The following is a 12,831-nucleotide window of genomic DNA, read 5'->3' on the forward strand; positions in this document are numbered from 1 at the left end:
ACAAATGAGGTCATTGTAAAATATATAATGTGTTCAATGGAGCTAAGTAGTAAGAGAAGAAAAACAGACCAAAGAAGGGGACATGAATGGAAAGGCAGGTAAAAGTGTAAGAGGATATCTAGGAAAGATCTCACTGAGACGGCGTCTTTGAGGAAAGACTAGAATGAAATGAGGGAGCTGGCCACTGGGCTATTCAGGAGAAAAACAATCTGGGAAGAGCAAACAAGACCCTCCGAGGGAAAATGACCCCAGTCAGAGTACAAAGAGTGAATACTAGAGCATCAAAGGCCATTGTGGCCAGAAGGAGAAAAGAAGGAGAAAAGGCTCGAAGATGAACCCAGAGAAGTTAAAGGAAAGCAGATCACATTGGACTGAATGGATCATAGTTATGACATTGCCTTCTACTTTGAATGAGATAGGAAATTATTGGAAGGTTTGGAGCAGAAAGCAGTGATTTCTTTTTTCCTGACAAGCATGTGAACAGGATCACTGCAAGATACTAGACATCAACACACTAATCTATAGAGGAGTTGAGCTTTCGTGTTGGTGAGAAGTGTTTATTCATAAAAATATATTTGGGAAATTTATGAGGGTGGACAAGAATAAGCATCAAAAAAACATGAATCTAACTGTAAAATAAATGAAACAATACAAGTGCAAGAAGAAAACATGGATGAATTATTGTGTAACTTGGGTATACAGAATGGTTTTTAAAACCATGGCTCCTAATCCAGATGCAATAAAAGAAAAGATTTATCAACTTGACTGCATTAAAACAGACAATGCTTACAAGGCAAAACGATGCCGGAAACAAAGTCAAAATACAACTGACAAACTGGGAGGAAATATTTGCAAAATACATCCAGAATAACAATCTTAATATATATAAATAAGTCTCAAACATTGAGACAGGAAAACGTAAATACACATGATAAAAATATGTTTTATGAATGTTCAGACTTACTCATAAGGAATGCAAATTAAAACTACACTGAGATAAAATGTCTCATTTATTAGATTGACTAAAATTTAAAACCACGATGACAGCACATTAGATTAATGAGGTGCTCTCACAGTTTTGTAGGAATATAAATGGTACAACTCTTATTAAGGAAATTTGGCAATATCTAACAAACCTACATATGTGTTTGACATTTGACCCAGCAATCCCACTTCTAGGAATTTGAACTGAAGACATGCTTCTAACAGCAGAAAAATAAATATTCACAAAGTTACTCTTTAGAGTATTGAAAACAACCGAACTGTCCACACAGAGAGATGGTTGAATAAACTATGGCATATCCACACAGTGACGTATTGCATGCAACTGTAAAAATGAATGAGGAATATTTGAATTTGTAGGAAATAGTGGATTCCAGCATATTCGTTAAGTTAAAAAAGAAAAGTGCAAACGAATATCTATAGCATGCTTTTAAGATGTAATAAAAAAGGAGAACTAAGAAGACAAATGTGTAGCAGCTCATTTGAGCAAAACTAAAGACAAACCAGAAACTATTGAAATTGAGTACCTATGGTGGGAAGGATAGAAGTGATGGAGGGAAGTGACATTTCCCTTTTATTGTGTCTTTTTATATCAAGCTGACATTTGGGACTACGTTAATGTTTTATTATTATTATTATTATTATTTTTTTTTTTTTTGAGACGGAGTCTGGCTCTGCCGCCCAGGCTGGAGTGCAGTGGCCAGCTCTCAGCTCACTGCAAGCTCCGCCTCCCGGGTTCACGCCATTCTCCTGTCTCAGCCTCCCGAGTAGCTGGGACTACAGGCGCCCGCCTCGTCGCCCGGCTACTTTTTTGTATTTTTTAGTAGAGACGGGGTTTCACCGTATTAGCCAGGATGGTCTCGATCTCCTGACCTCGTGATCCGCCCGTCTCGGCCTCCCAAAGTGCTGGGATTACAGGCTTGAGCCACCGCGCCCGGCCGTTAATGTTTTATTTAAGCAAAAAAAAAAAAAAAAAAAAAAAAATCAAAAAGATTGAGGGGAAACTAAAATAGAATACAAAGAGAAACAAATTAACAGTATTTTACAATCACACTGAAAAGGGGGAATAATCTGAGTAACTTTTGAACGCAACAATGCTGTTTTATATTTTTCGGGCTATAAACAAAACAAAACTTTAAAAACAAGTAGATCTGATTTCCATCATGGTATAGAGTTAGCAATTTTAAACTTCTTTCTGTGTATTCTAGGATTAAGCAAATAAGTAAATACATTGTGGATGTAGGTGTTTCACTATTGAAGAAGGGAGTTACACATATGGAAAGACGGAAGAATAGAATGAACTCTATGCTAACAGACTGAAATTGGAAGAATTGCTATGAATTCATGACATATATAAATATAGATATGGGAATGGATATACGTATATATAATACATATCCTTGATCTGTCTGCTGAGAGGGTGCAGAAGCAATGATACTCCAATAAAAACGAACACACTTAGCATCCAATTCTGGCATCTAAATGCCATTCTCTGCCAGAAAGAACCAGCATTCCTTGGAGAAACAGCAAATTCCAGTGTCAGGTCTAGAGGTGAGTCTGGAGCACCTTTTTTTGTGTGTGTGTATACCAGAAAGTAAGGAAGTGCTGAAAGAACAATAAGAACAAGTCAAAATGACACAGGAACTATTTTGAGGGCTCCCACTGGCCCAATCAGGGAGAATTTAAGCATCAAAATAAATAATGGTAGCCATGAATTATGACCCATTGAGTAAATAAATAAAATTCATATTGATATAGTTTATGCTGATATAGATAAACGAATAAATAGAGAAGGGAAAACTTTTATTTACAGTAAAATGCCAACAGATGAATATAGAAGTAATTATTAAATTAGAAAAAAACACCCTTTGACAACCATCATAGTAAAAATTGATTCAAGAAAGGATCATCAATAGACACTAAAATTTGTGGGTAAAAATTTGATGAAAAAATGAGGAATTTATATAGTTTTAAAGTATCTCCCTATAAAATACTTCTTAATTACAAAGGGAAAAATACTGAGTCTACACTAAGAAATATGGCAGGCACCATCTTAACTAAGTGATGAAAGTTACCACCACCAGTAATAGGACAAATAGACAACATATGCCTCCCCATAAGGACACGACATCCTTTCTGGTATGCCTGTCAAATAATTAGATTCAATAACCTGAATCTATCATGAAGAAATGATAGACAAACCCAAATTGTGGGGTGTGATTCTGTCTCCTGACATTCCCATCCACGTATACTGCCCTCCTACACTGAAAAGGGCTGATCTGTATAATCAATAGGATATTCTGGAGATAATATATTGTGATTTCTGAGGACAGGTCACAAAGGACATTGTGGCTTCTTCTTTCTTGTTCTCAGAGAAGCTAGCTGCCATATCACAAGGACACTCAACATACAAGCAGCGAGCCCTATGGCAAAATCCACTTGGTGAAGAATGAAGCTTCCAGTCAAGGGTTGGTAAGTGAGTCATCTTAGATGTGGATTCGCCTGTCCCAGTTAGCCCTTCAGATGACTGCACCTCCAGCTGACATCTTATCTGCAATCTCCTGAGAGATCCCAAGCCGGAACCACCTGACCGACCCACAGAAACTGTGAGATCATAAATGTTTATTCTTGCTTTACACCACTAACTTCAGGGTATTTTGTTATTATAATAGATAACGGACTTAAAAGTCATTCTCCAAAAATAATTGCAGTGTATTCATCAAAAATGTAAAGGTCATGCAATATCAAAAAGGCTGAGGACATTTTTCCAGATTAAAGAAGTGTGGGGGAGGGGGGATGGCATAATGATCAAACACAATACATGATCATGAAATGATTCTGGACCAGGAAAAACAAAGGTTGGTTTCTATTGTTGTTATTGTTTTTACCATAACGCAGGTTATTGAGATGATTGTCAAAATTTAAATACAGATGGTAGCTTATAAAATAGCCTTGTGTCAATATTAAGTTCTTATTTTTGATCACTGCACTCTAGTTATGGAACAGAAACTCCTTAGTGAACCATTTAGAGTAGGAATAAATGCTAGATGGTTCCAAAGTAATAATTACATAATTATAATTATATAAGCACATCTATGTACATATATGTCTATAGAGAAAGAATAGAGAATGGTAAAAAAAATATAGCAAAATGTTAACATGCAGAGAATCTGGATGACAAGTATATGGGAATTCTCTGCAGTACTCTTGAAACTTTTCTGTAGAGATTACTTCAAAATAAAAAGAAGAGCAGAAGTGGCTGCAGTTCCTATATTCCCTAAGTCAACTTACAGTGTTTTTTCAAACTGGGAGATGAATCCACTAATAGATTTTGAAATGAGTTTGGTGGATTTCTAATATATTCTTATTAGAAATAAGAATTAGGATAGCCTAGCCTAGTCTAGCATAACACAGCATGGCACAGAAGACGAACATTGTAGTTACTAAGGGTGAGTACTAATTCATGAAAGTTTTGTTTAAGTTCTAGAAAGAGAAACAAGTGAGTGTAGTGGGTTGCGTGGTCAAAAAAGTGGGGAAGACACCTCATCGAGGGGTGAGTCTGAGCCAGAGTGGCTCAGAGCTCCCTGCCCACCTCGTGCGGGAGGCCCCTCCCGCCTGTCCCACCCTCACCGGCGCCGCGTCAGCCCCCAGGCCGCCTGCAGGTGTGCGCGGACAATATTTAAGGGCCCGCCTCTCCTGGCTCACAGCTGCTTGCTGCTCCAGCCCTGACCTCGCGGAGCTGTCGGACGCTCGCGGGTCTCGGAACGCATCCCGCCGCGGGGGCTTCGGCCGTGGCATGGGCGCCGTGGGCCTGCTCGGGGTTTTCTTGGCTCTCGTCGCACCGGGGGTCCTCGGTGAGCTGGGAGGGGGAGCACGGAGGTGGGGACGCGTCCCGGGCAGGGAAGGCTTCTGTGCCGCTATGCAAACCAGGGGCTAAAAGCGAGAAGGTGGGGACAGCCCTCCACGCGTGTCCTCCTCCCGCTAGCTTTGAGGGAACCCTGCAATAAACCGCCTGGTCCTGATTGTCCCCACTGGCTCCTCCGGGAGCTGGGACCTCCAGAATTGGAAGCTGCGCCACAGAGGGGCGCTGTCTGGTCGGCCCCGTGTGGCTGGCGGTGTGCTGGTGGTGCTTGCGGTCTCCTGGCTCCCCGCCCCCGGGATTCTGCAGGTGCTCATCGCTCTCTGGCCGGCGGTCAGCGCTACCGCTCGCCGCAGGAAATCTACCCACTGCGTGCGGCACCAACTAGCCACGTGAGGCTGTTTCTGTACACCCTGAACTGCGCTCCTGCCCAGCAAAAGCGGTAGAGCCTCGGCTCCCTTCCCTAAATAAGAGTAAGACCTGGTTCCCAAGCATGGGTCTCAGATTTTCTGAACTCTAATGTGATATTGGTAAAGAGATCCTTGACATTAACCATCCGTAGTTATTTTTGAGACATGGATTAAAACTATTGTTTTCTTCTTGTTATTAACCTTCTGTAATGATGTGGACGTCCCCAAAGGTCTCATTCACCGTTTATTATATCTTTTTTCCTCCAGATTGGCTTGATTTTAATGGAAGATTATAATTAAGATTAGCATCTCTTGGCTACAGGATGGGTCTAAGTTTCTAATTATCTCCCTGGTACTATGCATTCCTAGTTGATAAGACGTTTACTGTATGCAGACCTCAATAACTGGGTGACTTTTGGCAAGTCATTTAGCTCCCTGATCTTCAGTTTCTTCATCTGTAAAATGAAACTAATGATTACCTGGCCTTCCACCTCACTGAGCTGCCCTGAGTACAAATGAAACTAAGCAAAGAAAGTTGGATATTAGTTGTTACTACTAAATGTCAGTAATAAGCCTCCTGTACAAACTTGTTTTTATGGAGCCAGCATTTAAGCTAACAAGCTGGGTGTCCAATTGTTTTTGTGCACATCCAGCTTGTTAAGGTGTCTGGAATACTGCACATATTGGCTTATTACAACTTACTGTTTGCTTTCCTGACATTTTACTGTCTCCTGACCCTTAAACTTTTCTCCAGACCCTTATCTTCATCTCTCTTTTCTTTTTCTGCATATTAACTCCCTTTGAACAAATGCACATTCACAACTTTTTCTAAGAGCAGAATACAGTCCCTGACTTCTCACCTATTTCTAAATTTCAGAGAGGATATTATCAACTGAAAATCAACTTCTTCACCAGTCCTGCCAATTCAGGGCCACAGCATCAGCATCATGTAGGTCACTTAACTGGAGACCCATGAAATACCGGGTCTACCTATCTGTCAGCCATTCAAGCTCCTGTGCTTCTGTTGTTTGTCCATTTCTCATTTTTCTACCAGTATTCCCCTCCTAAGCATTGTAATTACCTGTGTAACAACCTCATCTCTTTTAAGAGATTTTGGTTCTCATGATTGGAAAGATTAAAGAGTGACCTATAGGACACTTTCCAATTACAAAAACAACAAATTGAGAAATATATATATTTTTATTATTTCACTCTATTGTTCAAAAATCTAAAAGGCCTCTAGTGGAAGAAAATCTAGTTTCTTCAGCCTTTCTAGCCCTTTGGAATGGGATCTCACTGAAGCTCACACCCCCTGATTTCTCCAGCTCCCTGTCATGTATGTGCTGCTCATGGGCTTCCCCACCTGTCTGCCGTGGCTCATGCCTAGTATGTTAGATATACCAAGTCTGAATGGAAATGATTCTGAACCAATTCCCTACCTGAAGGCCACAATACACACACACACACACACACACACACACACACACACTCCTTTTTCAGGCTTTCCATCCTCAGAACAGGGTAATTCCATCAATTGTGTAGCCCAAGTCAGAAGTCTAGAAGTCAGGAATCCTCCCGTTTCCTCAGCCCCACATGCAAAACAACAAGAAGTCTTGCCAATTCTATTTCTAAAATATATCCACTGCTCACTCCTTTGGTCCAAGCATCATTTTTTTCCCCCTAACCTGTACTCTTTGCTTCTAAAAGTAGCAGTTCGATCCACTCTCTACCCAGTTGTCAGAATATTTCTTTAAAAAAGTAAATCAGGCCATGTGATTCTCCTGCTTGAACTCTCCAATGACTTCTACTCAGGATAACATTCACATATCTGTGGCCTAAGAAGCCCTGCATGATCCCTTCTGCTGAGTTTTCTGCCTTGATCTTGTATCATTCTGCTTAGCTCATTGCATCCCAGCTACACTTGCCTTCTGTCTGTCCCTGGAGCATACCAAATTCATTCCTCCTGTTAGACCTCTGCCTAAAATACTGTACTCAGCAATTTGCCTGGCTGCTTCCTTCTTCTTCCTTGTCCTTCAGTCACAACTTAAATGTTGCTTTTTCACAGGCCTTCCTTAACCATCATAACTGAAGTTGCATGCCACCCTGTCCCTTCTCCTTCCAGTGCATTACGTTGTGACATATCATTCCATTTCATATTTCATGTTCAGCACCTTCTTATTTATTTCCTAGTATCTACAGTCTGTCTCTTTCTGTTGGATTATACATTCTATGAGGGTGGGAACCTTGTCTCTAATGTTCACAGATACATCTCCTGTGCATAGGACTGAACTTTGGTTAATATGTATAACTGTTTTACTAAATAACAAACAGAGAAAGACTCTCTAAAAGAAAAAGATATTTGTTTGGGAATAGAACATTGCAATGGGAATATGTGTGTGATCATGAACTGTGTGTATATTCAAGGAAGGAAAGGAAGACAAAGGTTTTTAAAGGAAAAATAATTGTTTTAGAATAATTATCCTTGGCTACAAAGACCAATAACAAGGGTGATGCCAGTTTGAGGTTATACAGACAGATGCTGGAAGGATGTTCTCATAGGGTTGCAGTGGCCTTTGTGCACGGTTGTGGTTTTTCAGTCTTTTATGATAGTTTGGGTTAACAGGCATACAAGCATGAGAAGGTTTTCATGGCCTTCCCTGGCTTTGTCAGGGTGTTTTTTTGTTTTGTTTTGTTTTTCCATTAGTGACTCTATTTTGATTCTGACAACTTTGACATCATCATTCAAAACTTGCTTATCAAATAGCCAGGAAACCCAGTATTAAGGTATTTGATTATATGAATTATCATTCTCAATAATGATTTTCCCTCCTACCTGCTTTCTAAAATTTTGGTTTTATTTTTATTATCCTATATGTTTGTTTTTCATCCATTTCAAATGGATTTCCAAGCCATTCCTGGTAAAGTCCCTGGGCCCAAGTAATTAAATATATCCCTGTTGATTTAACTCAGAAACTGCTTCGTCTGGTTGTTTTTAACATGGTACATGGTTGGAAGGATGTGTGTCTGAATGTCAAGTCACCATCTTTGATCTTTGATCCAGTCATGATCTCCTCTGAGTTTTATTCCTGGCTGCAGAAAGATGTGAAGAGGGTTCAGTGGCCTTCAAGAAAATTTGTATTATTTGATGGCTCATGGATTAACCTTCCCTTTTCCGATATGATCTGCCTTGTGACCTGGGATTTTGGCTTTCATTACTAACGAGGATTGATGCTCCCAAAGGAAGATAGCCCTTAAGTCTCCTTATTGGAAATGAGACTTTCCCATTTTTTTCCCATCCAGAAAGTGTGATCTGTATCTCCTTTCATCATGGGAAGTTATGCTATGAAGCACCCTTCTGCTTTTGCTGCTTCCAGATCTTCATTCCATCTTCATCCAGGTCATTGCCACTGATTAAATCTTGTAAATTTAAATTGGTTTTCCAGTTTGTGGAGGATAATTTGATATTGTCCTTATTTACATTTGATAATTACAGATTAAGTCACTTGACTACAGTCACTAGTACAAGTAGTATCAGGATCATGAAGTTTGTCTCCATTGAGGTCTAACCCTGATATTCCTTGTAGAATTTTGTTATTTTGCACAGAGTAAGCACTTGGAGACTTTTGTAGTTGTTAATAGAGAAAACTAAAGTAACTGAGGAAATAAATCGAAGGGGACCTATAGTGATATCTGGCTCCCAATAATGATGCCTATTCTTAGAACCAGTCTTTGCGACTTCTCCAGTAGCAATGTAGGGTCACAGCTAAGGTCTGGCTGTGTTTTGGAAGCTTTGTGTGTGACCTTGTGGCAGCTGGTTCATGTTTATGCTTTGACTTTCACCTGTACCTGTCTCAGACCTGTTTGAAAAAGAAGGAGATTATAAATTTGATATTTAAATACACTGCTATTCTAGGAGGGCCTTACAACTGTGTACTTTTTTTGCCTGGACTACCATCTGATCTGGAAGAAGAGTTAACTTCTTGTTTTCTGCTTGTCAGTTTAGGGCGTTGAAACTTGAGCTTGTTCTCATACATAGAAAAATGACTTTTCCAGCTATATCCCTAAGTATATCATTGCTATAGTTTCTTACCTAGTGCCTAGAATAACTTCTATTCCATTATTAATAATAATATTGTTATTTTAAGTTACAGGAAACTGTCTTGAAATGACTATCCCTTTATCTAGTTCCCATCAGAAAGTATTTACTGAGTTCTCTTTGGGGGCATGTTACTCTACTAGATTAACAGAATAAAATAAAGAAGAATAATAAACATGTTTTCTCCTCTCTAGGCATTAAAGGTTTATTAGCTAAGATAGTTATGTAAATTCATTAAAGTAATTTTACAGGATCATATGTGTACTGAGCTTTTACAAGATCTCTTATGTACTTTAGTTTCTTATGCTATCCTGGGAAAGTTTGTATTTAAAATTTTTATTTTTTTGTCCCACAAACTCACCAAATAGCATACATTAGTTACGTGCAGTTTTTTTGCATACAAATAATACCTCAGTGAAACTGGGAAAACATTAATATCCATTCCCCCTACTACCCTTATAAAAAAAATCAAAACATATGTACTCATCCTTCAAGGCCCTTGCCACGTGCCTTTCCTGTTTTCCCCAGTCTCTGACCTCACTGTGAAAAAACAAGCAAACAAACTAAAACTACTAATTTTTACTTGTAAGAGTGAAGGAGATAGAACAATTCTGAGGATTTTCTGAAATTTTATGAAAAATTACTTTCTCCATCTCTGAGGTCTACCCTAAAAATTCTCTGAACCTCTGAGCTTATTTCTATGTATATTCACCCATGCTGCAATGACATGCGTTCTTCATTCCACAAAATATTGCCCTATTTTAGACTGACATCCTAAAGATCAAAGTTTTCAGGATAATTGGTAACAAGGCAGAAGCAGAGAAGAGGTTTTAGCCTCTCTTGGTTTTTATGTTTCTGTGGCCTTTGTCTCTAGGTCAGGATAAGTTTCTGCCAAGGTTTCCTTTTGCTAAGCCTAAAATTCAGAGTAATCAGTCTTAAGTTTGCTGTTGGGATGTCTTGCAAATACAAATGCTTTCTTGGGTGTATCAAGAGGCATTCTTTTTTTTTTTTTTTTTTTTGAGACAGAGTCTCGCTCTGTTGCCCAGGCTGGAGTGCAGTGGCGCGATCTCCACTCACTGCAAGCTCTGCCTCCCGGGTTCATGCCATTCTTCTGCCTCAGCCTCCCATGTAGCTGGGACTACAGGCACCCGCCACCACACCCCGCTAATTTTTGTATTTTTAGTAGAGACAGGGTTTCACCGTGTTAGCCAGGGTGGTCTTGATCTCCTGACCCCGTGATCCGCCCGCCTCGGCCTCCCAAAGTGCTGGGATTACAGGCATGAGCCACCACGCCCGGCCTCAAGAGGCATTCTTTATCACCTCCCTAGAGATCTTCAAGTGGTCAGATGCTCAGCAGTTCTGTAAACATGAGTAATCCTGTAATAGAGGCATCTTTGGGTCTGTCGCTGTATCTGGATGAGATAATGTGTTATGTTTAAGATAAAAGACCAGTAAATTCACATGTCATCTCAAGTGAAGAGGGCTCCTAGGTGCTACATGCTTCCTTTTACTCCTAGGGGCACTGGGTGTGAGGGTTAAGTCATGATAGCTGGCCAAAACTATTCATCCTGTGATCTTTATGACTTTGATCTATGGTCTCCACACTGTGTTAGGGTGAGGTTAGAAGTTAGAGTACAAAGAATGTTAATATTACCTCATCCTCGTCCCATTCAATTCAAAAAATACTTTTAAGTAACTACTAGATATGAAGCTCTAGACCGGACAGTGGGGCCTGGGAATTACATAAAAGCTAATCTGATAGTCTTTGCCTTTGAGAAACTCCTACAGTAGTTGTAAAGACTGACTTTTAAATATACGTTGTACTATGATGTAGTTCTCTTATTTATGAAGTGTTATGAGGTCATAGGTAAATAAATCATAAATGCTACCTAGAAGAATTAGAGAAATATAGGCCCTCCAGGCAGAGGAAACAGCATTTGCGAAAGCATAAGTGTGCAAGAACATAATGTCTTTGGAAAAAAATCAGTGTCGTTGGAGTATAGGCTACATAGTGATGAATGGTAGTTGATTAAATGGATTGGAGCTTACTTGTAAAAAATCTATGCATTTTTTCCCTATAAACAATGGTAAGTCATAGTAAATTTTTAAATGTGCAGAGTGGCATGACCACATTTGTGTTTTAGAAGGATAATATGTGCAATGGTATAGAAGATGTACCAGCCCAAGGGAGAACAATTGGAAAAGTAAATTATGTCATTCAATGATCCAATGAGAGACTGCTGCAATGACAAAATAGTTCATTTGGGGTGAGATTTCTGGAGTCCAGTCACTAAACTTTGGTAACTAATTGAATGAAGAGCAGAGAGTAGAGGATGAGTTACAAAAAGGAAATGGTTAATGTGAGTTTTTTTTAAGGCAGAAGACTTGGGAGATGATACCATAGATTAACAGAATATATATACAAATGGAAAATGAAGACTCTAAGTTATAATTGACCACAAATAAAGTTGGTGTCCATGCACAGAAATATAGACTGTGTGCATTAAACAAGTAGTGTTCTAGAGTTGACTGATCCTTTGGAAAGTTTTGTAAATGTAAGAATTTCTGTGAGTAAACATAAGCAGGCCTGTCAGCAAGTCCAGTCAGGTTAAGATCTAATATAAAACATAAAAAATCTCCAAAAAGTCTCCTAAATCCCAGTCTGAAATTCTGTTTGGGTTGGTTTGGCATAGAGAACTCCTTTAGGACTCTGTGATTACACACATGGGTATTGCATTTGGGTCGACAGTGACATATTTTTGTAATAAAGGGTGGGTTGGCAGGAGACATTTCCAGGGTACATGGATACCAGAACAGCAGTTCCAACCAGAAACCGTCACTCTTCCAAAAGAGATCTGAGTAATTGCTACATACTTTTTAAAATAAATAAGGAAAAAGGAATCACCTCCCTCATCTACTCCAGAGACACTGCTTCAAGATTACCAGCTAGAGAGGATTCCTAGGAGACAAGGAAGTTTGGGCTACTCTCTTCCAATTTTAAATCTCCAGTGCTACTGCCCAGGAGCTTGATTTTCATTTGACTTTAAATTGTATGAATCCTTAATCTATCACTCCTACTTGTCATAAATGATATTCTATTCTTTGCTATTCTTTCAGTAGAGAAAGAACTAAGCTTTTCTAAAATGTAAGTCTAGCTGGGAGATGATCATTCATCTCTTTTTTATTTTTATTTTTATCTTAAGTTCTGGGGTACATGTGCAGGATGTGCAGTTTTGTTACATAGGTAAACGTGTACTGTGAGATTTCTCATCTCTTTGTGTTTAGTGACTCATCTGCTACATGTATTATCTCAGACAATATTGTAACCTGGGATAATGACATACATTTTTAAGAATGTAAGTAAAACAATCTCTTTATTGCACCCTATTTAATTCCTCTTGTCCCCTTCCAGAGGGAAATTGGGCATCTGCACACCAAAGTGAGTAGCCAGGAGGGTTACACTT

At 39.3% G+C, this 12,831-nt stretch overlaps 1 protein-coding gene across 4 annotated transcripts in view; it reads left to right on the top strand.

Annotated features, from left to right (window-relative positions):
- Window positions 1-4,638: 4,638 nt before the first annotated feature.
- The window catches only part of CR2 (complement C3d receptor 2), a 37,957-nt gene continuing 29,764 nt past the window's right edge, over window positions 4,639-12,831 (top strand). For 3 of the 4 annotated variants that reach the window (XM_033195671.1, XM_033195673.1, XM_033195672.1), the window contains exon 1: window positions 4,639-4,856. In XM_033195671.1, coding sequence (XP_033051562.1) covers window positions 4,799-4,856 — 58 coding nt within the window. In that variant the 5' untranslated portion in view covers window positions 4,639-4,798. Of the gene's footprint in view, window positions 4,857-5,034; window positions 5,335-12,831 lie in introns of those variants that run through there. The other variant, XM_033195674.1, reaches the window with a different exon arrangement.

The sequence above is a fragment of the Trachypithecus francoisi genome, unplaced genomic scaffold (genome assembly GCF_009764315.1).
Source record: "Trachypithecus francoisi isolate TF-2019V2 unplaced genomic scaffold, Tfra_2.0 Lachesis_group5, whole genome shotgun sequence".
NCBI classification, from domain to species: Eukaryota; Metazoa; Chordata; class Mammalia; order Primates; family Cercopithecidae; genus Trachypithecus; species Trachypithecus francoisi.